Source organism: Anas platyrhynchos, chromosome 3 (genome assembly GCF_047663525.1).
Source record: "Anas platyrhynchos isolate ZD024472 breed Pekin duck chromosome 3, IASCAAS_PekinDuck_T2T, whole genome shotgun sequence".
Taxonomy (NCBI): Eukaryota; Metazoa; Chordata; class Aves; order Anseriformes; family Anatidae; genus Anas; species Anas platyrhynchos.
Window position 1 is genome coordinate 114,903,367 of NC_092589.1, and position 26,770 is coordinate 114,930,136.

The 26,770-nt window shown below is 36.1% G+C and overlaps 1 protein-coding gene across 2 annotated transcripts in view; it reads right to left on the reverse strand.

The window, feature by feature from the left end:
• SUPT3H (SPT3 homolog, SAGA and STAGA complex component) overlaps positions 1-26,770 on the reverse strand; it is a 278,696-nt gene that overhangs the window by 74,093 nt on the left and 177,833 nt on the right. For both annotated transcript variants that reach the window (XM_072036526.1, XM_038176225.2), the window contains exons 4-6: positions 18,901-18,987; positions 17,657-17,747; positions 15,936-16,072 (exon numbers count right to left, since the gene is read on the reverse strand). In XM_072036526.1, coding sequence (XP_071892627.1) covers positions 15,936-16,072; positions 17,657-17,747; positions 18,901-18,987 — 315 coding nt within the window. The remainder of the gene's footprint in view (positions 1-15,935; positions 16,073-17,656; positions 17,748-18,900; positions 18,988-26,770) is intronic.

Sequence of the window (26,770 nt, forward strand, 5' to 3'; positions counted from 1 at the left end):
AGAGTAACTTTCTCATTAAGAAGCCCAAAATAGCTGATAAGAGACCTCTCTCAGCCTCACAGCCTACATTTGGCTGCCTGCTGCCTCTTGACCAGCTCAGGCTTCCCCACCAGAAAAAGAACAGGATTTCAATATCCAAAACTCCTGCCTCAGTTCTACCACTGCCTTGATCTCTGAGCATGACAGAGTGCAAGTGAAGGCTGAATGAATCACCTTTCAAGGCTTGTTTCACAGTTGCAAAGTTTGCAGAAGGTCAGGGAGAAAAAAAAAAAAACAAAATTGCACAAGCAAGACCCGAAAAATTCATTGTCTGAATTGAAAGGCTTGGAACAAAAGCACTGGTGTATTTATTATTATTATTTATTTATGGGACATCATTCACGACACTGAACAAAATCTGTGCCAGTGTGAATATTTTATTAGTCAAATGCTGATGATTGTGTGACACTTGCTATTTATTTAACTATGCAAAATACTCTATGCTGCTGTTTGTTATTGTTTCTCAATTTTTGTAAACATGGGAAAATTTATCTTCATAGAATTCTATGAGCATTATCTCCATCCATATAGCTGAGAAGTCGAATCATAAAAAGACAATTATCCCAAGGCAATGTTTTATTCTGCAAATGCTTCTCTTTTATTGACTTTTTCTTTTCTTTTTCTAACGTTAGGGATGAAAAAGAAAATGTTAAAGTTCAGGATTTAAGAAAATGATTTAGCATTTGGAAGTAAGTTAATTTGAGCCATCAGCTAATTTGGAACAATCTATTTATTTAGGCCCTTACACCATGCCTATTGATAAATATACCACAAAATTATTAGGCGTTTACATAAAACCAAAGAAACATATGCTGTCATTAATTCAAAACAATCACCACCAGTCAGTCACTCCAGGAGTTCTCTTAATGAACATCCCCATTCCCTCTTCCTCCTCCAAAAAAAAAAAAAAAACACAAAACAACCAGACCTCCCTTCCCCCCCCCCCCAAAACAAAACAAAACAAAAACAAACAAACAAACAAACAAAAAACAAACGGGAAATCTCAAAAAATATAATTTTGAATTGTATAAAATTTTCACAATAACTCTTAAACTAATTACATTTTAATTTGTGTAAGAAGAGGAACTGAAACATTCAAATCAAGCTTTACTCATACTTCATTTAAAAATAGAAAGTTTTGAATTATTAACAAAAATTGCCAGATATTTTTTAGTTTGGTTAAGAGCAGAGGAATATTTTGAGACTCTCTGAAGGTTGAAATTCAAAGTGAAACTTAGTGCCTTGTGAAAAACTATGTCAATATATACTGGCAGCTTTTAATATCTAAAATGTAGATGTTTTGTACTAGTGAAAAAACAGAATCCTTCCAATAAATCACATCTTATATAATCCCAGCTAATTTGTGGCAAAACAAATTAAAATGTTGTTTTACAAGTTTTCATGAATCAATTACCTTCAACAGAAGAAACAGGACCTATGTATCCTCGTCTCCTGCTCTGTAATACCAATTGTCCCCTCCATCCCTTACTGTTATTGACCCTTAATGTATTTATAAAAATGACAATAGTTTTGATGGGATTTTGTTTTTAATCCTGAGATTAGGGAGTGACTGCAAAGAGCACCTACTGTATATGGATTCATTACCATAAGCTTTACTGATAGTTTACCCTGTTTCCTAATGAAAACAACAAAAAAAAACCACCGTGTCTCTATTAAAAAGCAATCAGATTTGCTACGCTGGTGACACTTTAAAGAGCACATTATGTGGGAAAACAAAATAAACATTTACCCTGGCAAATGAAAGTGAATTTGGGTTTTGACATACTTGGCAGGAAGGCAGAATTATATTCATGTCAAGTATGCAGAAAAGCTAATATAATATTTAAATATTTGCTTAACTAATATAGAATTTAAAACAACACATTAGAAGAAACATTTTTTGTGAAACATTTTAAAGTTTTTTAGTATAGGCTACTCCACAAAAGTAATATGCTCAGCTGAAATTTCAGACTTTTACAGCCTTTGTTGCACATTCCATTCACTTGTAGAGTGGTAAAGAATCTTCATATTCTACTGACAAGTCTTTACTTATATTTCCAAGACAAAGGCAGTTCTTATACTGATGGTTTAACTTGATAATGAATTTATGCAGCTTTCCAGAGAAACAGCCCTTGATAATCAGAATCTTACAAATATTGATGTTAATGTTAACGCTATCTTAGCTAAACCCTACAGCACTCTTCTGTGGTTCGGTATTTTGCACATGCAATTGTTTCAAAACTCCTTTCATTTGCAACAGGACATAATTCATTGAAGACAGATCTTGATATTGCTCAGAGAGTATCTGAATGCTGTATGTCAATGACTGCTGAAATACTCAACCAGACCTCAGCTCTAATTCATATATTGTGCTGTATGAACGGAGTACCCCAGACCTCCACTTTTACACATCATGATAACCATGTTAGATAGAGGGATGCTGGGTGGTGTTTTAGCTCCAAAAGAATTTAGATGCACTGTCTAAATACATGGCTACTGAGCTTTCTTTTAGAGGTGTAAATCTAATTTTATACTAGATGTATATATCCACAAAAGTCATATTTACCAGCGTATTGCAATTATAAATTATGATGAAATTTGATATACAATTTTATGCATTACTACCAGTATTTTAAAACATTTATTTTAAGAAAACACTTATCTTTCCTCATTTGTAGAGAGATTAATAACTAGAAAATATTTTGAAGTATTCTGAATCGCTTACATAAAAATACAATAATAATTAAAACCAACATCATTCTTTGTTGTAACTGTATGTTTTAGAAATATGTCATTTTAAAACCACTTCAAAATAATTCATTCAAATATATCTGATTTGCAAATTCAATTATGCACTATTAAACCAAGTGCTAAGATCTTCCGTTCTAAATCAGCACAGCTCCTCTGAGTCCCATCATAAAACAGAAACTACTGTTTATTTCACATCAGTAATTAAAAAAGGATATAGAGTTTTCACACCATAAGACATAAACAAAAAGGTCTAGTTTGGGGAATTTGACTATCAGTCTTCTTCATTTACAGGCATAATGCAGTGCTGCATTAGTAATAACTACGCACATAGTACTTATTCAGCCAGGCAGCCTGTTACAGAAAATAATATAACAAGAGACTCTTCCCTGCACATATTCTTAAAATTGGTTGCAATCAAAACTATGCTTTCCAAGAACATTACCACAGACCAATTCTACATGCCAAACTTTCAGACATTTACAAAAGAAGAAAGTACAAACATTTAAAAATACATAGAATTATTATTATTTGGATTCTACTTTTATTCTGTGGTTAGTCAAATTATTTTAAATGATAGAAAGGTCTGAAATCAAGAGCTTAGCAACAGATAGCCCAGAATCCTACTACCAGGACAATCTTCTGAAAAGGAAGCCACAGCTCAGATTCCTGTTCAAAATCAGGAATAAAGATTTTGAATATATGCTATAGTTCAAGCTGGTATTTTTATTTCTGGACATATATAGTTATGTAAATTTAAATTCAACATGAAAATAACTTATTTTTGGAAAAGTTGAAACTTGTTCACATTTCTAAGATTTTATCTCCTTTTATATCGATTTTGTTATAGGTTTAGACTGACTGAAATGGAAGGCTTAAGGTTTTTCTTCTGTGGAGGGTGATTCAAAAATCTACAGAGACAAAAATAATAAATAAATAAATCACATAACCCTAGTCACAGAATAATGGAAAATCACCTTAATTTCAAAACATGTTAGCCAACAACAAAATCTAGCTGGGATGTAAAGAAAAAGACTTCTAATAAAGAGATTTTGAAGTGTAGCTTTGAAGGCTTAAGTCTATTCAGTGTTAAACGTGCTTGAAGTAGAGCACCGTTAACTACCACTGTTTGGCATCAATTACTCAACTGTGCTCTTAGGAGTTGCTGTAGCTTCTCATGCCATCGTATACACTGTGGGACAAAATTTACTCTTCAGTGGTGGCTGCTCAGATTCCTTAGGATTTCTGATTTTTTTTTTCTGACATTTTTCAAGTTACATCTCATATTCATCAAAGATGTCAATGTCTCAACAGCAGTTTTGTCTCTTTCTTTAAAATATAACATAGAGTAACAAGGTTAGCAATCATCTCACTTACATATTTCTTCAAATACTGGAACTAGAATTTAGATCTCCAGCCCTGAGGCATATCAAGAGTTAATTCCCATTTTAAGAAGGGTGTGATTAGTAGCTGGAGATCTGCTTGAGTTCAGGACATCTGAAGATGCTATTACAATTTTCAGATATAAAATAATTAGCTGATGATATGAGCTGACAGCTAATACATCTAAAGTAAACACAAAAAAATTATTTCCAAGCGGATGTAGAGTATGTGTTCCGTTTCTAAGCTGTTTGATATGGTGTTTGTAAGGAGCTAGGACTCGATACCAGATGCCGTATGTTCTACAAGCTTTTTCTGCAGATGTCTGCAGCCTGAGAAAATCAACAGTGCTTTGAATAACACTCCTAGTAAAAGCATCTTCTTGTCAGAGTCACTGTATGATATAGGATATGAATCCCACACAAGTGGATGAACTGATTTTAAATAATACCATCTGACAATGGTAGAAAAAATTCCTAGTAGGTCTGACAAAGTCATGGAAATGGCTGTTAGCCTTGGGAAATAAAATCCAGCCCCCTGACAAAGACTACCCATCCTTCTTTCGTTTGATCAAATGGAAAACCAAATTTAATGATTGCTTCCTAAGTTCCATAGCCAAAGCTTCTATAGCGCTTAACACCGCCACCAAGGAGTCCCTGTCTTTGCCCTTTCTGCATGTCACTCAAAAGAACGGTCTGGAAAAAAATGCTTAAGAATTACTTGAGAATAAAGTCTATGTATCTTAATGTGTATTTGATGTTACCAATTCATGCTGTTTTCTTGCTGTTAATGAAGTTTCTTTTAGAACACTGAAAGAAAATCAACTGAAGTCTCAAGTACAGTATATGTGAGACAGATGCCAAGGAAATACTAAAAGCCTGACGCGACCTGTATACAAAAGCAAAAAGAGCTACCTCTTAAGCCATAAACCCACAAGTTCAAATGAGAATGCTTTTTCACTCAAAAATAAAACCTGTGGCTCCCCACCTGATGAAGACTTTACTGAATTCACATAAATCCATTTCTCAAATTTATTCACTATGCAAAATCAAGATTTTTTCCAGTGACAATATTGTGGTCTTGTCCTCCCTGAAAATAAAGGTCTGGTTTTGGATGTACTTCACCAATCCAAAGGGGCGGCATGGCCTAATTCTTGCCACTTTAAAGTTAACTAAACGTAAGCCCCAGGCTATTAAAAGGGTCAAATGCTAACCTGAAGAGTATTAAAAGATTAAACTCTGCATGTTCAACTCCATGAGGAATTTATGTAAGGTAGCTACCTGAAAAAGAGAACTGTTCCCATTTTTATGAATACCCAAATTAAAATAAACTCTTGTGATTCAATTTGTGGAAGTGTTTAACTGTCTAGGTATCTTCAATTTCAATCAAAGATGGTAGAGCAAAAAGAAAGAAAGGCAAGGAAATACAATTTTAAGCTTGGGGGGCAAAAGATACAAGCGACTCATACTAACGGCATTATGCTCTCTTCCGCAGAGTTAACAAACTATGCCAGGTTATTACCTCTGCTGTGCTGCTGGGAATGTTGTGGGTCTGTTTTTAGTGGATTGGGTAAGTATGCGTCTCGCATTTTGCAACATGTTGAGCTTAATTACATTACTCTACCATTTCAACAGACACTTAAAATGCTTAAATCTTACTGCTTCTGATTCCATAGCCGCTACACATGTGTGAAGCTATCACTGAATGCAATTTTGCACAGCAGCCAGATCATATTCTTACGGAAGAATACAGCAAGCAACATTATAGATAAAATAAACCACAAGACTGAGACAAAATGAAAGACAGAAAACCCTGTTCCTTGTATACATAAAAAGTCTATTCCAGGAAATACCAGCAGTTACAGATTACAGAAAGTGCAGAAGCTGGAAAGTCCAATTATATGCTACCTAGATTTTTAAACAGTTTTTAGAAATCTGAGATGGTTTATCATTTATATGTTTTATAAAAGCTCTTATATTTCTACTCCACCTGCCACTTTAATATCTTAAATGGGAAACTTCATAATAGAATCATAGAATGGCAGAATAATTTACGCTGGAAAAACCACAGGACCTTTCCAGAGATCTCCAGTTCAACTTGCTGCTCAAAACAGGTCCAGTTAGATCAAGTGGCTCATGACCACCCGCATTTGAAATATTTCTTAGTTGGAGATATTCTGCAAGTCTCCAAGTTCCTCATTTCTCTGACCAGAGAAGTGGTAGAGTTGACATGCCTTGAAGTATTTGAGATATGTGGACCTAATGCTTAGGGACATGGTTTAGTGGTGGACTTGGCAGTGTCGGGTTGATGCTTGGCCTTAAAAAATGATCTTAAAAGTCTTTTCTAATCTAAATGAATCTAAGATTCAGTCCTTTACATCGTATTATCACCAGTAATAAAATTTCCCTTTAGCCTTCTCATCTTCAGGCTGAATTTTGTCATCCTTTTGTCATATGTCAGGTGCTCCAGTACCCAAAACTTCTTTGTGACCTTCTGCCAAACTTGCTTCGGTTTGTCACAGTCCTTCTAGTACTTGGGAGCACAACACTGGACACAGATTCTAGATGCACATCTCCATTTAGCCCAGGCTCCAACAGTAGCTAGCCATGGAGGTTTAGGAAATAGTATAACTAGAAGTTATAATAATTCTTACAATAATGCTTATAATAATTCTTTCCCTGAATAGTCACAAAAGTAGCTGGTGATCTGTGGCTTAAGCACTTCTTTAGCCAAATGCAGCGCCTTTGTATTCAATAGCCTTCAACAGCTTTTTTCCCGTTTCACTTGTGCAATTCAATAGTTCTGAGCACATTTTAGCTACATTTTGCTGGAATGCAGCCTGAAAATGCCTTTCAATGCTCCTCTATCTTGTCTGTATTCTACAGCCCGTGGATGCAGAGGCTGTTATGACACATAGCTTGCCCATTCCGCTAGCAGAGGGTAAATGCCAATTTAACAGACAGAGATCCTTAGTAATTCTGAAGAAGGTATTGGCAAGGCTGACCCATGAGCATGATTAAAAGTAGGATTCAGTTCCTGGCTGGAGTTTGATACTGGGAAAGGCATTGTCATTCCCTTAGCAATGACATAGAATGAGGACAGGAAAAAAGGACCTTCTCTCTACTGTATCTGTAATGTCCAGAAATAGCAGATAAATGAAATCACAGTTGGCACTACCTTAGGTCAAGAGGCATACCTCAGCCTCCTGTGGATGAGTCAGAAAAAGAACCTTTCTCTGACATTGGCTTGTGAATGTTGTCACCTAGCTGTTAAATCCAGAATGGCTCTCAGAGCTCTCCCTCTTCTGTAGCAGTTGAAATAGAACTCCATTAAAATCCCACAGGCATGCTTCCTCTACTGTCTTCAGTTGTGGAAAGAGCTTATTCCTTTCCACAGAAGGCTTTTTGCAATACGAATCCTTAAAGGGAAGGAGACAGAAACCTGGGAGCACACAAAGAAGCTTGGTCAAACAACTGCCCTGACACTGGCCAGCGGTCCAAAATTCAGGCCCACAACTGAAAAGAATCCAACGTAGTGCCACCAAGATGATCAAGGGCCCAGAGCGCCCCTGCTGTGAGGAGATGCTGCGAGAGCTGGGACTGCTAGGCCTGGAGCAGAGGAGGCTCCGAGGGAGCTCCCCCATGGCCGTCAGTACCCGCAGGGAGGTGCGGAGAGGCCGGAGCCGGGCTCTGCTCAGCGGTGCCCAGGGCCAGGCCCAGAGGCCCCGGGCCCAGCCTGGAGCCCCGGCGGCTCCCCCTGCCCCTCAGGCAGCACTGCTGGGCCCAGGGGTGCCGGAGCCCTGGCACAGGCTGCCCCGAGAGGGGCCAGGGGCTGCTCCTTGGAGAGCACCCAGGGGTGCCCTCCAGCCTCAACCATTCTTTTGAGGTTCTATGAACCTCAGAAATACTAATCATTATCAACACAGATTTGTTTAATTGCTTTAAATCATGACAGCAATTTCAATACCCTTACTGCCAATGGCACCTTTGTCAGACTTCAACATCAGTCCTTGTTCCCAATTCTCCGAAGTTTACATAAACAGTAACTGTGTTGTAAGTACCAATATATGGTGACTAGTATATCTAAGCAACAAACCCGTTAAACACAAGATCACAAATAAACATAGTATTAAAATACACTTGGAGAATGTTTCTTTAGTCTTACATTTGGCTCCTAATCAAATGCTCTGTGGAAATAGTGTTTAAATGTATGTGTGTCTACATTTAATTATAGATATAAATAATATATATATAAAGTTTCTTTCCAAAACTTAAGTTAAAACACAGTCATTTGGGTGTCAAAAATACAAAATACAACAGCCCAGAACCTTCCTCTTCCTAAGAAAAAGCAAACAGTGGCAAAAAAATATTCAAAGAACTAAAAGACAGAAAAGCAAAGAACACCTTGTCCTCCCAGCAAAACCGCCTAAATTTGCAGTATGAGCAACACTCACTGAAATGCTCTAAAACCAACAAAATTTTACCAGGACCCAAACAAATAGCACACTTCACGTAACCATAGCAATCAACCCCAATGTCAGAAAACCCTAATAATCCCAATAATTTGTACCAGTGTAAGAAGTCTGTCGGTATTATTGGCTATAGCAAGTAACTTTTCCCATTTGATGGCTTTTCCCAATTCTAATGAGAATGACATCATATTAGCAGACACATAGATAATAATGAAAAATGGTTTCTGTTTATTTTCTGTTTACTTTTAACCAATTCAGCCATTACCCAAGAGAAATAGTGTTTTCCCAGTATCCCAAACATTCCCAAGCAGTGTGTAATCACAGAAACCATTAATAGCAGCAGGCTTATTTTTACACTGGATAATGGTCACAAACACTTTGATGCCCAGACAGCTAATTTACATTCGAGACACTACTAGTTTTAGCATCTTTGCACTCATCTGGGAACACTGGACTGATATGGAGAAATTAATTTCCTCTATATTTGGATTCCTAACTTTGGTAGGGTCTGTTTTGCCACATTGAAAAATATGAGAATAAAGGGATTTGTCTTGATTGATGTTCCATCTGTGCTCTTTTTAGTCTTTCCATCTATCTATACCAAAAGAAGGAGACAGTAGACAGGGAGCTGGTTCTGACCTAGCAGACTACTAGAGATCATTGTCACACTCTTTTTTTTTTTCATATCACCAAGATCAGGCTGCATACACAGAACTTTTTTCTCCAGAAAGAACCACCCTGAAGGCAACAGAAGAACTTTTCCTAACATCTGATGAAATCCATGTAAATGTGACTTAAATGTTTTTGAACAAAAACAAATAAACCTAAAGCATTTTTCTCTCTTAACTGAGAAATGAACCTCCCCATGGATTGTTTCTCTCTCATTTCTGAGTACAAAAACAGGCCTAAATACCTAAAATGTTTAAGCTTCTAGACACATACAGCTAAGTGAAATTCAGCCCAGCTTGTGGTAGTGAATCACAGAGCTGTCAAAGCAGGTTAAAGAAGGAGAATACTGGCTTTTTCTTACAGTGTCTCAGGAACCTAGGCAGCAACTCTCCCACTCCTACCTGAGTACATCACAAGCTCCTTTTCAAATTCAAGACAATCTCCTCTTTTTTTTTCATCCTGGACACATGAGTGAGAATGATACTGGCGTACTACTTTACATTTAAGGCTGCAACTATTTGGTCTATATAAGAGGTATTGTAAGACATAAGGCTTTTAATGGTATGGTTTCTCCTACTGTGTCACATCACTGGGATCCCTTAGCTCATTTTCAACAATGTTGGGTAAGGAACAAAGAAACTTATTCCTTATCAGTCTTACAGACAGATCTGTAAGAGTATTTTTAAAGACAACACAAAAATGCATCAGTTGAAATCCCGATTCTCGCACGAACCTGAGCAACCATACATAATTCACAGGCATACTTCACACCAGTCTCCCAAAACTTAAGCCTTCTCCACTTGTAATACTTCTTGTCCTTCAGCCTTCACTCCCTAAATCTGGCCAGGATAGAAAAAAAATGGTCACTCATAAATGCCTTGCAAGATAAATATGTCCCAAAGAGTCTCAAGAGCTCACTGTAATGAACATACAAACATTTGATCAGCTGAATAGCTCTCCAGACCCCACTATCCAGTACTGACCAGGTCTCCAGGAACTGCAGTGGAAGATGAGAAAATTTACATGCAAACATCCAAAACAAAATTAAAAAAAAAAAAAAAATCATTTGTAGCTGAATGCTATCCTACTCTTTTATAGGTTGTAGATGTTAAAATCTAAGGAGGCTGAGTGCTTATAAACTGTGATTCTAAAAACTTAATAAATTACTAGATATAAGCATTGTATCATGAGATGAAAGTCATCCCCTCAACTAAATGGCAAGATTCTGTTCCAAAAGATAGCTTATATCAAGAATAATCTGAAAACAGTATGAAAGTTAAAAATAATCCTTTCTGGAGAAACAGAAAAATAAGTTTATCATTAAAAAAATTATATATCAAGAAAGATGTGCTCTGAGAAACAATGCCCTCATGCTTCGTAACATAAAACTTCTTAGTTTGTCTTCTCGCATGCAGTTTCTATTAAGTATGTGTTGTCTGTACTACAGCACTAAGCTTTCCATATGGGCTTTAAATCAAATTCCAGTTTGTTATTGATACACCCTGCATGAACAGATACTCCCTAAAGAGTAATGACCCCACACAGCACTTACACTGGCATAATTTTTGTCAGTGAAATGAGCACAGTAGTACTAGAAAAGGCCTCAAAGCTCTTTCTAAATCACTTCCTGCTTATTTTCTTTGTACATCTTTTCTAAATTAGCACAATGAATCTGAGTAGTTCAACACCATCTTTTGGATCCTCCCTGAACATAAGCACTCATAGGCTTCCGTTTGTTTGTTTTTTGATTATACCACTAAGGTTTAGCTTTCTCAACTAAAAAATGTCAGGTCCATACCCTAGCTCCAAGGGCAGCAATGGAGCATCCCGTATCCATACTCCCGCTCTCCAAACCTTCTGAAGAGAGCGGCCACATCAAAACCATGCCATAGCAAGATCTGGCCCGGGCTAACTCCCCAACTATGCCCAGGAATTATTTGGGACACTGCTACTCAGTCCAGGTCAAAGTGTGACTTCTTCAAACTTTTAATGTAGATGATCATCAGTAGGAAGGAATCTTCTTGGTTACTGTCTAATTTACTACTACAGATGCAAATAAATGCCGATTTCTATGACTAGACTTCCAGAGTATTATTCCTGAGTTCCAGATATAATACTTCCAGAGTATTTTGTCCAAGGTGCATTTAATTGCATTTCACTGCCTTGTATGGGCACAAATGTATCATGTCTGAACACAGATTAAATTCAAATGGAGCAATTTAATTTCATGTGAATGAAGGATAAATACACTTTACTACACATCTACACTTTATTGCAATGTATTGTGTTTTGCACATATCCCATTCCGTTTCTGTGAACTTTGTACAAATTCCCACCAACAGAAACATACTACTGAGCAGTACTGCAAAAATCACATCCACAATGAACTTCCAAGAACAGTAATCTGTAGCTGCAATTTTTAAATATCTATAATATCATTCATAGGTCAACATACATTAAAGAATCAAAAGCTCCTGCCAATCTCTTTTGATAGGGATGTAGCTTAGTTTTACCTTTTGCTGTCATCTAGCTTGCTTTCAAGGTATTGTAATCTTCTAGTGAAGTTACTTTCCCTGCACTGTTTATTCAAACTTGCAATGTACTATGAAAGCATTATGGTAGCTACTGCAACTGAATTATTGCCATATAACATCTGAGTGTTGGAAATATATCCCTAAACTAGCAGTCAGAGTGACAGATGAATGGTGTTTCTTTTAGTCCTAGGGGAACAAAACTGAAATAGAGCATTCACAGTGTGATGCTCTAAGCATTCCTTTGTATGGCAGTTCAGATTTCTGATGGGATTTTTTTTTTCTTAGTGGGGGAGGTATTGGCACCATAAAACAGATGATAAAAAATGGACATTTACAGTCTGAGTTAGAAGTCAGCTTTGCCATTAAGATGAAAGAAGTTTTAAAACACCTTTGCTTGATTTTAATAATAAGGCATAGTAAATTTGATAAAGGCTCTCATACAAAAATTTAGCAGAACTGGAGTTACCATTCAAGAAATCACAGCCAAAGCTGCAGGTCATTTTAGTACGGACAGGTCACCTGAGAGATTCATAGTAGCAACATAAGGACAGAGAAACTCAAACCTGCATCTCTACCCAAACTGCACAAAAAGGAAAAATGTAACAGTCTTAAATAAACATACACCTTTCCATCACTCTGATTCAGCCATATCCCACAGGAATTCCAGTTCTCTTGAAATGATTTTTATGACACAGAGGAAAGCAGAATTGCAATCCATGTGGAATGTTTTATTTTTGTAGATTCAGCCATCGAAGGCAAAATAGTGGAAATTAAATCCCTGAACACTACCAACCCTGGATATTCCAAAGTGAAGAAGGAGACACTAATCTGTACAATAATAAAGGGATGTTAGGTAGATCACCATTATGTGCTTTATTCTCAGGAGATGGTCACCTGTTATGAAGACAGCTTCTGTGATCTCCTTCATGTGCTCAGTTCAACTACGTGTATGGACCAGAATATTTTATTTCATCTACAACTTTTCTTACTTGGAGGAGCAGCATATCACTGGTTTGACTGCTGTCTTAGGAGGGCATACTACTTGCTGTTATGAAGTGAGACTGTGCTGCCATTACAGCTTTTATTTTGGTTTGGTTTTGCCAGTACAGCTGGCTGATTTATTACTATTCATTGCTATTATTGATATTTTTCTAATGAGTCATCTGATCACAATATATTGACAATATAATCATGCATTATGGCAAAGAATGTGGGTTTTGTTCTTAATGTCTGCTTTGTATTTTAAGACTAATTGTCATTCCTTTGTATATTGCTATTATTACTGTTTCAGAAATAGTTCCTTCACTTCAAATTAAAGCCACAGGATGCATCATTAAGTGCAAAAGTGCATCAGTAATCCTAGAAGAATGTCCTTTCCTTGTAATATGACAGTGGGTGTTTTTCAGTCAAAACTGTAGAATTTCACATTCTCCTTTTTAATGTTTGAAAGTGTCTCGGAGCTTTGCTTACTCCTCCATGGTACAGAGAGGGAATGGACCTCACAAAACTGCAAGCACTCCCATGAAGTTTTAGGTCTAATTTTATAAAATGTTTTAAAAGAAATAAGTATAAACAATATTTGCTTTTTGTATCATAACTGAAACCATACTGCTAAACAATCATATCCTGTTTAGCCCATAATGACATCAGAAATATATGTTTATCATCTGCTCTGGACAACTTAGCATGATTTTGGCCCAAGGCAAAGTGGAACTGAAATCATTTGCAGTTGTCCAAACCAAGATAACCACACATTTCTGAGGTAATTGATACCTAAAAGGAACATTGCCTTTAGATCACAGCTCATGATTTAAGTATACTAATTCCTTAAAGAACGCTGTTAGAATTTTTAAAGTGTCTATTGGATTTCCTCCAAAACTTAGCATGGATTAAACATAATCTACTGCACAAAGAAAGTAAGATACACTAGATTAGCCCATCCACTAACAACTCTTCCTTTAGGACTGGATCACATTTCCCACTATATTTGATTCCTTTCTACCCACCTCAAAGTGACAACAAAATCCAAAACAAAACAAAGCCAAAAATATATTAAACTTTTGGAGTAGCATGTCTCAAGCAATGTTTCATGTTTTGTCACTGAAAAATTAATAAGAAAGAAAATCCACAGTACTGACTTCGTACGTGTATATAATTTATGGATCTATTCTAAAATAAGTAGATCTTGATGTTTTTTAAAAACATGGAAACAGATCAAGAGTTCACAAAATGTAATAAAGTAAAAGAATAAAGAGAAGAATTACTTTTAAATATAGATACCCTACAATTCATGAATAATACTCACGTGAAGAAAAACAAGATGTGTAATCAGATGAAAGAGAAATATTTTATTACAGCAATGCATTCTTTGACAAACAGAAAGTCAGAAAGTGAGATGTGTCCTTGTCTGGGACAGGGAACTTCATATTTCTAGTTACTTGTGTAGTTTTTTAAACTTACAACAAAACACAACAAAAAAACACAACACTGGAATGACAGAAGAGAATGTAAAGAATAGCAGAAAGTTAAGCACATAACAAACTCATTCAAAACTGTGCTGTTATGTATTTTTGTGCATATGATCTCAAAGGATGTGCCTGCATTTATGCAAAACATAACATTTTGCACAAATAAATATGTATGAAAGCAAAGCAAAGAATCAGTTTCCAAAACACAAACAGTGGTTGGGAACAACTGCTCTACAACACTGATTCTCAGCTGCGGACAAACGAGACTTGTTCCTAAACCAAATGCTAAGATAGAATGGATTTTTGATTAGATTTTGAGTAAGCGTAATGGGGAGAAGGAAAGGAAAACATGACTGGGTAAGTCCCAGAAAGAGCAGGATAAAAATCAGGTTATTTCTTACTCAGAATTTTCCATGAATCCTTACGGTGAAATGTGGCCTAAATAGGCAAATATTAAATAGACAAATATTACGGAATGCATCAGCCACCTCATCATAGAAAAGTACCCAACTTCTAGTGCTGAAAGGGCATAAAAAGCACTCTAAAAACAGAAAGTTTCCAGCAGCCATGCATCCTACACCTCTGACTAAAAACTATGGAAATTGGCTCAAGCACTAGTGTGTAATTGTAAGCAGACTTTCTGCACCGTTTTGCCCTCGACAACAAGTTGCCCACACAAGCCGTTATTAGGAACTGCGTGAGAACAAGGGCTATGAAGCATTCTCCATATTCACTGTGGACAGGGCCAGCCTGTTCTGTGTGGAAAGAGAATTGAACCATAGGAACCCAAGCCAGCCAACGTCACCTGCCTTCAGGGCCAGAGAACTGATCCTGGCTGACTTATTAATTAGTCTAGATACAGGCTTTGGATCTTTCTAATACTTCAGAGTAAGCGACGTTCAAGAAGATGCTCCTTAAATAGGGATCACAAAGTCCATGCAGCAACTTCCTATGACGCGGTGCCTTTTGACATTATAGATAAATTTCAGTGAAACCAAGCAAAACTGGTACCAAAACCATTACTGCAGACTTCCATGCTAATAATAAATATTGCTTCTTGATCCAAGTTAGCTTTTTAAGTGTGATATGGTACTGCATTCTGTAATGTAGACATCATTTTTCATATGTACATAGATCAGAAAATAGGTCTTGAAAGTGAGAGGGAGATAAGAGCATTTACTGAAGTGTGTTTGCACAGAAACACATTTTTGTTCATTTTTTCCGAAAACTGTGTTATATGACAAGAATCTTCAACTTCTATTTAGGCATAATTTTCTAATGAGAGAAAGAATGAAAAATAGAAGAAATTGTGAAAGATACATGTGAAATGTTTTTAAATGGAATCTGATTTCTGCAGAAAGGAAATACAAATACATGGCAGACAGAAAGATCCATAACTACCCTTTCATAATCTTCCTTCTCAGCATGTGTGCTTAGATATCAGGAAACATTTGAAGGAATAGGAAAAATATGGAAATAGGATTCCTTTAGACCATCTGGGCAAAAGGAAAAAACATAACAATGATACAATATGCAGCACAAAAAAGACATCAGACCAGCATGATGTATGAACTATTTCACAGTTTTCTCTGCTGGAGATGGATATCAGTAAAACAAAAGAATTACCTCCATCCGCTCTTGCTTAACATCATCAATCTCATCATCTTCAAACATGGCTAAGAGCTCTCCTGTCTGGTCAATGGAGTTGAGAAAGTCTTGAGCAAGCTTCTGCCGTTTGTTTGTGTTGTTGCTGTTGAATTTGTCTGAACAAAGATAAACAAAGAACAACAAACCTAAGTTATTTGGCTACTGCAAAACGTCCCCTAGAAGGGACATTTTTTAGAATTAGATGCACTATACAGAAAAGGCCTGTTCTTACTGTCCTCCCCATATACCCTGTGCTACCTGACCAAGATGAAGTCACTGCTGTAGTCCAGGAGCACTGTAGTAAAAACTCCTCTTCAATGTTTCCTAGTACAACCTAATGTTTTTAGTGATCTAGGAAAACCTAGCTCATGTATTGTTATTTTGCACTGAAGAACCCACAGTGCTGCAGAAGAAACCACTATTCTTTGGTTGCATAAAAACTCATATAATGTAATGTATGGAGGAAACATGATTTCTCATAAGCACACAAAACACCAAAATACACTAATTACCTACAACTTAAAGCAAATCATAACACAAGCATTAAGATACAGCTCCACAGATGATGGACCATTGCTCAACAGTAAAGCCTAGAGAACCCTGGGCAAGGTGATTGATCTCTGTTGTTCTAAACAAGGTAACAGCTATAAAGACACTAGATTCACATGACAAAATTGATGGCTTCAGTTGCCAAAGCCTGCTAGAAATTGCAATCTTTAATTCCCAGATGAAATGTTTTTAGAAGCATTTCATGAGCATCTAAATGATTTAGGAAAATTGTTTATTTGTTTTAACTGGTGACATAAACTTTAGCATTACAAATAAAGCTGTCAGGTAGGAAGCTATACTGCCAGATTGCTTCCATGAAACAATATACTTTCATGTTTTGTGAAAATAAAATGGCAAATTAAATCTCAAATGAGTTGACAAAAACTTATCTACACATTGACCAAGTTAGAGTAAGAAGTACAATGTTTGCCTAACATCAACGTGGATGCTCAGAGGAACTAAACACAAGGAATTCATTGTAAGGAGAAAAAAAATGAAAAGGCTCTGAGAAAGGAAATAAGTTAAATACAAAAGTGTTGTATGGATATAGCTGGATACTGTAATAAAAATATGGTAAGATTTAGATTTACTGTGATAAATTTTAACTTTAAATGCTTCTATTAATATAAATCAATAGAACTTCGCTTCAGTGGCATAAATTTATACCAGCAAATGCAATGATACCAATTAATACTTTTCTTAATTCAAAGAGCTTTGCCTTTAAATGCATTGGTTATAAAACTATGACTTCATCATGGAATGGGAAACAAAAGTGTTTCCCAGTCTTTAAATGACAGATTTGAAGTATAAAATGTTTAACAATACCAGAACCAAGGCCAAGTCCTTTTGTATTAAATGACTTCAGGTTACGGTATATTGTGTAAAACATGAAAAAAGTTTTTGATAATTATTTAACAAATGTCCATTTAATTGCAGCTCCCCCTTGCACACAGCAGCTGACACATTTAAATTGCACATGCTGAAATCAATTAGCCCTTTAATCAGCACCAGTTTCTTAACTTCAACAGAGTTAAAACATTAAGCAGTGTTACTTATAATTTGGATAGTAGATGGAAAAACTGAACTTTGAAGTAATGCAAATGGGCATTTATAAAGTATCAGCCCACTCCCAAATTAAGTAGTTTTTCTACCTTCAATGATGTCATCTTCTTCTATGCCTTTGACAATTTTAGATTTGTAGTCTCGAAAAAACATGTACTTCAGTAGTCTTCTAAGCTTTTTCTATGAGAAAAAAAAATATTAGTTTGTATCATAAAGATTTATTTTTAATTTAGATTAAACTTATAACACAAATATGCAAATATATTATGTGATACTCAGTAAATATATTTTTATAATGTTCATAATTCCTAATTCTGCAGAAAATCCATATATAACAAGTACAACAAGGTGTTTCTTTGAGCTCCTTGGTACCTTGTTTGCCAACTGTGAGAAAGCAATGCGTTTCACTTTCAGAAAGCTGAAATTGAGGCTTCATTAGGGCACTCCAAAATATTTGCTTTGTTTGGAAATTCAAACCTACAAATGCATACTTCCATGAACTTTGACATCCATATTACCTGCTATTTCCAATATACCCTTACTGATCATGTCAGATAAAGTAATGACAACTGTTTTTCATGTTCTAGGATTTTATTTATTCGGATATGTTTTTGGTCATTTGGTTTCACCCATTAAACAAGGAAAGAAAAACAAAAGTGGGGAAGAAAGGGGGTGGGAGGACAAGGCAAGACAGATGAAGAAGGAATAATGTTGATAAAAACAGCTAGTAAGAATATTTGAATAATTCTGAAATTTGAAGAAAAAAAATGACTTTAATGTTCTTATGGAAAATTACTACTTTTAAATTATTCTACATATTTCACACAGAAAGCATGCCATACCTAAATTTGGAGATTTTAGCGAGATGCAGGAAGAATATTTAAAAGAAAAAGCAAGACAGGATTTACTGACAATATAGACAAAGAAAATGTAACGGTTACACTGTCAAACATGACACCTGCATCTGCACTCTGCATAAATAGGAGGAAATTAGAGTAATTGTTTTTTATAGACATAAAAGGAATATAAAAGATAAGGATCAATCTTTATACTGTTATTAAGAAATTGTTTTGAGTTCTAATGTATATTACCCACTCCAAATGCTAGTGAGAAAATCTACTTGTAATTGAAGTTACTGGAAAAAAAAGAGAATTAATTAACTTATTATGCAATTATTGTACTATGTAGAACAAAATACAGTTGCAGTGCAGCTGTACTTTTTAATGAAGCTATTCATGAGCATGGATTCCTTTCATGTAGGTTAAGCAAACACTTTAAAACAAGATAAGGAGCTTACTATGTCAAATAAGAAAATGCTGTCTTATTACTATACCTTATCTTTGCGCATTAGGAACAGGAGATCTTCAGCAGAGATGACTCGAGCTCCTCTCAGCTGAGAAACTTCAGCTGCTTGCTGTAACTAAAATAAACGAATAAATTAGGATGGCTGTTTCTGTGTTAAAAAAAAATCACTAGGTTTTTAAAATAAGTTCAGATAATATTTTTGCACGGCTGTACATAGCAAAATAAAGCTATGCACTTAAACACAAGCTGGGACTCTCAAAGGTGTCACTCACTCTGCTCTTGTTAGTGGGAAATGGAATAACAATTTTACGAAAAGACTGAAAGACTTTTGACAAATCTCAAGCAAAAGCTTTTTTTGTTTATATTTAAAATGATCACTTTTGAAAAGCACTGCATTACTTTTTTTTTTTTTTTTCTTCCTTGAACCACATTAGCCCAGAAAATGAACATATAATTCTCTCAGGCAATGTAAAAATGCCAAATTCTTGCCATAGCACTTTATCTGCAACTGTTGAAGGATGGCTGATCCCTCTCACAATTTTTTAGAATAACAAATACTAATTTTAAACAGCTTACCTAAGTATTTTTGGAAAGAAACTCTATCTCACTTGACTTATCATTAGTACAAACCATACCCACATGAAGACGTTTTTAGACATACTCTTATTTCATTTGAGAGAAAGAAAATGAATTGATAGGAACCACTGACTCTATTAAAATAATTGAAAAAACACCTATTGAGCAGATCCAGCCATTCAGATATGAAAAAGGTAAATTTATAATGGGATTGAACAATGAATGCCCCCAAATTTTATGAGTGGCAGCAAAACGAGTGTGAAGCAAAGAAGTGTCCTCACCTCTATCGTGACGGTCAGAATGGCAATGATTCTGAAGGCCCCAAACCGCTCAAATTGTTAAAAATAAAGGGCAAAAATCTCTTTGGAGGGGACTTTGATAAGCATCAGCCTTGGACTCAGCTTTCAGTAGGTGCAGGGCTGGTGACTTAGAGGAAGGTGGGCTCACTTACACACAAACATACCACATCAGCGCAACCCAAGACTAGAAACCAAACTTGCACAAGGTGATGCTTATCAAAGTGCTGGGCTAAGGAGGTCAAACCCAAATTGGAAGAGAAGTCAATGGGATTTGCTCCTTCCCTATCCTTTGGTGCTAACTCAAGATGGTGCTGTAGAGTAGGCGCTCTAGAAAGCATGCCTCACACCATGGAATTCACCTTTGCCTCTAGGTTTAAAAACATTGTGCAAAAGGTTGGAATTGGTCATTTCTTTGCTCTTGTCCCTGTTAACCATCTGATGGATGGAATGACTGTGATCCCGGTACAAAAGCTATCAAAAAGAGACATCTTAAATTCTTGATATTAAAACTCATACACACCTGTAACATGAACAGTAAACAGAAAATTCATTTATTTTCAAATATCTCTATAGTCTTCTTTCAGAAATGTATGAATGCACCTGAAAATAATTTAAAGAAATCCTACCCCTCGTACTCACACTAGCAATGGTTTCACTCAGTATCACTGGCTGAATAAGTATATTATTAATCTGAGCTCCCATGCTGCTATGGCTTGAAATAGGCCTATTCAGAAGTTAAAAAGATCAACAAAAACAGTAGCTGTTTCTAATATCCAAAAGGAGGAGAGGGGGGGAAAGATTTTCTTTTTGGCAAGTGTTCAGTGGGCAAAAGATTCAGTCCATAAATCATAATACTGGACTACATTAATTTTTTTCCACACTAATCATATGCATACAAAATGTGAACTGTATCTAGTATGCACAACACAAAACATACTGCAGGAAGAGTTTCAGATTTTCCCCTTGAAACACTGTTGGCCCTTGCAGTCACAAAGACCAGAGAGATTTCAGGAATTCAGAAGTCACAGTAATATAATCTTACTTGAAACTCACTTGAAAAATGTAAGAATGTGAAAAATGATAGTTCTATTTTTTGGCATAAGCAAAACTGTTTCTTATTCTGATTAGTTTGAGGGTACACAGGCTACTTAGATTTCTAACATAAAATATAAAGAGTTGGATAAAAATAAATTTTCCAAGAATGAGACAATATTCATCTCTGGTGTAAATCTATTGCAGTTAATGGATTTATGCCAAGGCTGACTTTGGTTCCACTAAGCTTAAAAGAATTACAAAAACTGACCTTGGCATAGTGATAACACAACACAACTCTTCCCAATACCAGATAAAACAATGGCAGAAATAGCCGCCATCAAAGTATGTTCTACTTTCCTAGTGCATGGGGCTTTAAACTAATGGTTTAAACTGAAAGAGGGGAGGTTTAGATTGGATATAAGGAAGGAGGGTGGTGAGTTCCCCTTGAGGCTGCCTCAAGGAGCTGTGGGTGCCCCATCCCTGGCAGTGCCCAAGTCCAGGCTGAATGGGGCTGGGGGCAGCCTGGGTTGGTGGGAGGTGTCCCTGCCATGGCAGGGGTTGGGACTGGATGGCCTTTAAGGTCCCTTCCAACCCAAACCATTCTGCAAGTCTATAATTCTATATACGACCATATTACAAGACATTAATTTTCTTGTTATATAATTCATAACAGTTAATTTCTCCATGCAGCTGAAATACCTTATTTTTCCAAATGATAAATACTTGACAATGTCATTTAAAGCAAAGATCGTGTGCAAGCTACTGGCAGGAATTCCCAGTGAAGTAAGGGGGATTAAGGATAGGAGGCCAAATTCACGTCCCATTTGCATCTAAGTAAATCCTGAATAACACTGTTTATTTTAATGGAGTTATTCTGGGCTAAACACAAGATCAAAATCTGGAATAATATTCTCAGTTTCTACCAAAACAATGAAAACTTTATTCTCACATTACCTCGACTTTTGCATCTATTTTATTTTAAGTAATGAACCCACAGCATTTAATTTCTTTGGCTTAAAGAAAGCAAAATAGGAAAATAATTACTTCCTGTACAGTTATAAAATATGGATTATTTATCCAAACAGACCATAATGAGTTCTGCATTGGTACACATATTTATCTGGGAAACCAGGATACGCTCAGGTAAATATGTATCCAGGCAATTAAAAAAAAATTACGTACCACACAGTCTAGGTTGGGGGGAAGATGTATTTATAGTTTTAACACACACATAATTGACTCATTCAAACCACAACATGAGTGCTTGGCTATAATTAGTATTATAACAAACTGTCTTATTTGACTGTCCCGGAGTTGCCATTAATATGCAATAAGCCCCGATTCCTTAATTTCCGGAGCTGAAGGCCTCATTGAGTCATTACCGCGGCTGTGTTATGTGATGAAGGGGGACTTGAGGAAGCTGCACCAAAGAAATGATCCACTTCGGAGCACTTGAGCGTTCAGCATCACAGGAAAGCAATTTTCAGCTACGCGACCTTGACGTCCATAGGTCTTTGGCTTGTGGCTGCAGTGGAAGCACTGCGGGCTCCTTCTTCAAGAGCAGTAGGTCTACTGCCAGGGACTCCAAACGATTCTCTCAGGGCTGAGGGAACTTTCCCCACATGCTGTTACAGCTACCCTTCTGGAACAGCAACAGTGGAGACATGGCAAGAAGGTCCCACAAGTCTCCTTTTTTGAGCCTCGGTTCTATTGAGCACCAGTCCCAGAATACAGGGCAGCAGCAGTTCCACCACACTCTGTGGCTTTTCCTAAATTTTGTAATGACTAACGTTATTTAGTCCAGAAAATACCTTATTTTGGATTATCTTAAAGAAGAGTAAGCAATCCAAATCTCTTAGATTCTTAAAGAAAAGCAGGCTAAACTTCCCAGTACCAGCAAACAATATTTCAGACCCCGGAGTCTGAATTTATTTTTTATTACAGCCAAATTATGAACCCCTAAAAATGAAGTTTAAATAACGGAAGTGTTGAAATGACTTTCACTATAGGAGCACAAATAGCTCTGTTAATAATTAGGAGTTTATGAAAAATAAGTGTATTTTACAATTTTTCACATTACAAAGAAAGTAGTATATACAGTAACTATATTTTAAAGTCTAAGAAGAAATGGCTGGGGAATAATATTTTAAAATGTAATCACTGGTTTAATGACTTTATGAAGTTAACTTTCTTGGCAGGATGAACTGAAGTATGTTAACAGTCACCTTACGGCTATTTTCTTTTTGCAACTTTTGCAAATTATAGATTTGTTGAAAGGAGCATTCATTCTCCTATGACAGAAGCACAGTTACTTCAATGGCGCTGTCTGCTTTTTCTCCTAATTATTTTTTCTTCCCCTACCTCCAAAGTCAACAATCACTGATACTTCTACAAAAACGTCTTGATGGACAAACAGACAAAAAGCTGGAAAACAAACACGCTACATTGTGACATAATCCTTCCAGTTAATTTGTAGAATGGAGACGAAATGGTAATGTTTGCATGCCTTCAAGCTGCTGAGAGCCAAGAATAATGCTTCAAGAGCTATGATTTTGTTTTTATTATAGAGGAAAATTAGAACATAGTTCACCTGGCTGAAAATTTCTCTGAGGCAGGAAGGTTGTTTTGTTATTAAATGTGCATTTAAAAGCCTTTTTTTTTTTTCCCCAATCTTTTCTATATCAAAAGTATGCAACTATAAACATACCAATAGAAATTCTGAGTTTAGGTATAGTGCTGTAAATGTATTCTAAGCCAAATGTCCCAATACTTCTCTGAAAGTAATTAAACATATGATTAATTTTTTTCACTTAAATATTTCCCTATAACATCTCACATACATCTGGCTCTGACACCTGACCCTCTAATCCTGACATACGCAGGAAAAACACAAACTCTGTTCCTCAAGGTCAGTGTAGGGACAAGCTTTCTGCACTTCACGCATCCTGAGAGGCTAATCACGTTACGGAGTCTATTAGAGCACTCTACAAGGCAATGATTTAGGATCACCATTCAAGGGTTAAACAGCATGACTAAATCACCTCAAGCTGTCTAAAGCATAAAACCATCACCTGCACATGAAAAGACTATCAATTCTGTCATCCTTAGGTATGTTTTCAGGTCTAGGTATATTTTACTGAAGAGCATTTAATGCATCACCAGGTGACAATGAGTGACCTGAAGCAGATTTACCTTTGCATCCCATTTTGAGGCTTCAGCCTCAAAATTTTCAAAAAATCCCATTGTCTTACTTAGTGCACAGTGTATTTTGGTATATATGGATCATGAGGGTAAGAAAATGTTAGTTCATATCCCATGACCATTCACTCCCTGAAATTCAGAGAACTTGCTTTCAAGTGTGCCATCTGTTATGTTCGTTCATTCAAAATCAGTTTATTGTTTAATATCTGAAGCACGCTCAACTGCCTCGTCTTGCCTTCTAGCAGGTGGCGATGGCTTTTGGCTCGCAGCGTTCGGGCAGCCCAAAGAGCTGGGAGCTGGAAATGCCAAAAGATCCCCAAAGGATCTCCAGCAACAAGCAGGTTGGACCTATTGTCTACAGGTCCAATACACAATGGCCGATTTGACATTAAAGGTAACGAAAGGTATAAACCTAAAGTCAGGCAGTCTAACATTCATGGGAGAAAACAGCCCTTTACTCAGTTGCCTTCAGATTGAATTTGTGAACTGGACCTCTTAGCCACACTGCTGCTATCAGAAACTTCTAAAAAGCAGCATGATGAAGAAAAGGCATTTTGTTGTTCTTCCCATTTGTTCAAATTAATCATCTAGTATAATTTGGACATTACAATCTGTCTTCATTCTACTGACAATCCACATGCTTACGTTTTGTTATATAAAAAGTTGGAGTTTTTTTTCGTTGTTTTTGTTTTTGTGTGGGTTTGCTTATTTATTTATTTACGGTTGGGCCTTGTTTTCATACCTTGTTGTTTGTGCTGATGTTCTCCATGTATCAAACATGATCCTTCTAAGTACATAAAAATAAAAGACAGAGACAAGAAAAATGTACGCAGCTTTTAGAAATCTGTCCAGCCTCTGCCCATGGAATGGAGCAGACAGGAAAACACACTGTGCTGCAGGAGATCACCTTTGTTTCACCGTTTGTTGATACTCTGAACCATTTTTGTTTAAAAGATAAACAGGTACAATTATTAGAGGAATGATAACTTATTTTTAAAGTCCAATAGCCTAGGCCCTGCTACAGAAAGTGAAGATTTGAATCTATTAAAGACTGTATGATTATAAGACTAATATTAAGTAGATTGAATACAGAAATGAAATTTCCAAGTAAATGGTGAAATTAATACTGCTATTTGAAAAAGATAATCTTTAAAGCAGTCTTCTTTTTTTTAAAAAAAAAAAAAAATCTCTGCTTCATAAATAGTGTAAGCTCATCTCCTCAAATTAGATCTTGCTGTTGCATTTTCTATCACACAGGGAAATAATTTAATGCATTTATGAACAATAACTACATTTCAACTTAAGCTTCAGGCATGACTTTTTCCTATTTTTCTTTCTTTCAATGCTGACTCCAAAATCAACATGTTGGGCCAGGATTTTATATTTATAATTTTTCTACCCTCCACGAAACAATAGAAGCTCTATTGCACACTTGATTTTTATAGTAGGCTGTACTGACCAAACTAAGTGAAATGATACAAACAGCATTAAAACTATAAAGTTTCTAAATGCAGAAAAGCATTTAGACTCATTGAATACAATTTTAATATGGTCAAATTATTCAGCAGCTACATAGGCTTTGCTAATTCAAAACTTGGTATCCTACTGGAGATGACCACTGCTGATGCTCTCTCACTGTTGTTGATAACAGCAGACAAGAAAACAGACTTCAAAACCATTAATCTAGTGTGTTTTTTTGGTTGGCTGGTTGGTTGATTGTTTTTAATTATAGGAAAGAAAAAAATCGGCTTGAAAAATACCATCCAAGGAAAACGATGGTATAGTCTTCTGCAGAACCAGAGGCATTGCTGAGAAACAACTGTGAATCAAACTTGCCTATATGAAAACTAAATAAATACTGGTCCTTCTGAGGAAATTGCAATAAAACTTACTACATTTGGATTCAAACTTTCACAACTAGTTGTTTAATTTTTATAGAAGTATCTCTATAGCTATACTAAGTCGCGAATCTCAATTTTAAGTATTAATTCAATTTAAGCTACATCTTCCAATGCCTTTTTGCTATAAAATATTATTTTTGAAAAATAAGAATGTGTAGTCTTTTTAGCAATAAATGCATTTGCTGTTCCTTTGGGGAAAACAAACAAACCAACAATTAGAATTTACCCTTAAGAACTGGAGAAATTATTAGTTTTCTGATATTTAGTGTATCAACTCAGACTTATTTCCTCTGTACCAATTATTTCTATTCCTTTTCTTTCTCCAATACTCCTGTAGTATGCAAACCAGCAGAGGTTTACATTATACCCACAGCTTCCTGTCCTTTGGTTTCAAATTCCAAAACAAACCACCATTCAGGATTATTGTTATGCAGTTTCCAATGCTGCAAGCAGAAAATGACTGTTCCCCGTTGATTGAGAGACCATCTAATATAAACAGGTTTCTTTCTCCCATTGCTGCAGATTAACATTTGTTTAAATATTGCATCCTTACGTTGCTCACACAGGAAAATAATCATTGACTTATATTAGTTTCACCAGGACACTAAATAAATACTCTTCCTTTCCACATGACAGCAAATTGGAATCAGGCTTCACAGTTTGTCGTGGGGAAAATAAGACATATATTTACCTATTCCAGGCACAGAGATAAAGTGTTCTTAGAACAAGCCTCAGGCTAATGAAAGAACTGCAAAGCAAGTAAGTCTATGAAGAGCTAGGCACCCATCACTGCTCTGAATATAGAGATGACAAGACCTTGATCCTTTGGCAAAACCGATAGCAAAGTCAGAAAAAAAAAAAATCTCTTCAAACACCTCGAAATGAA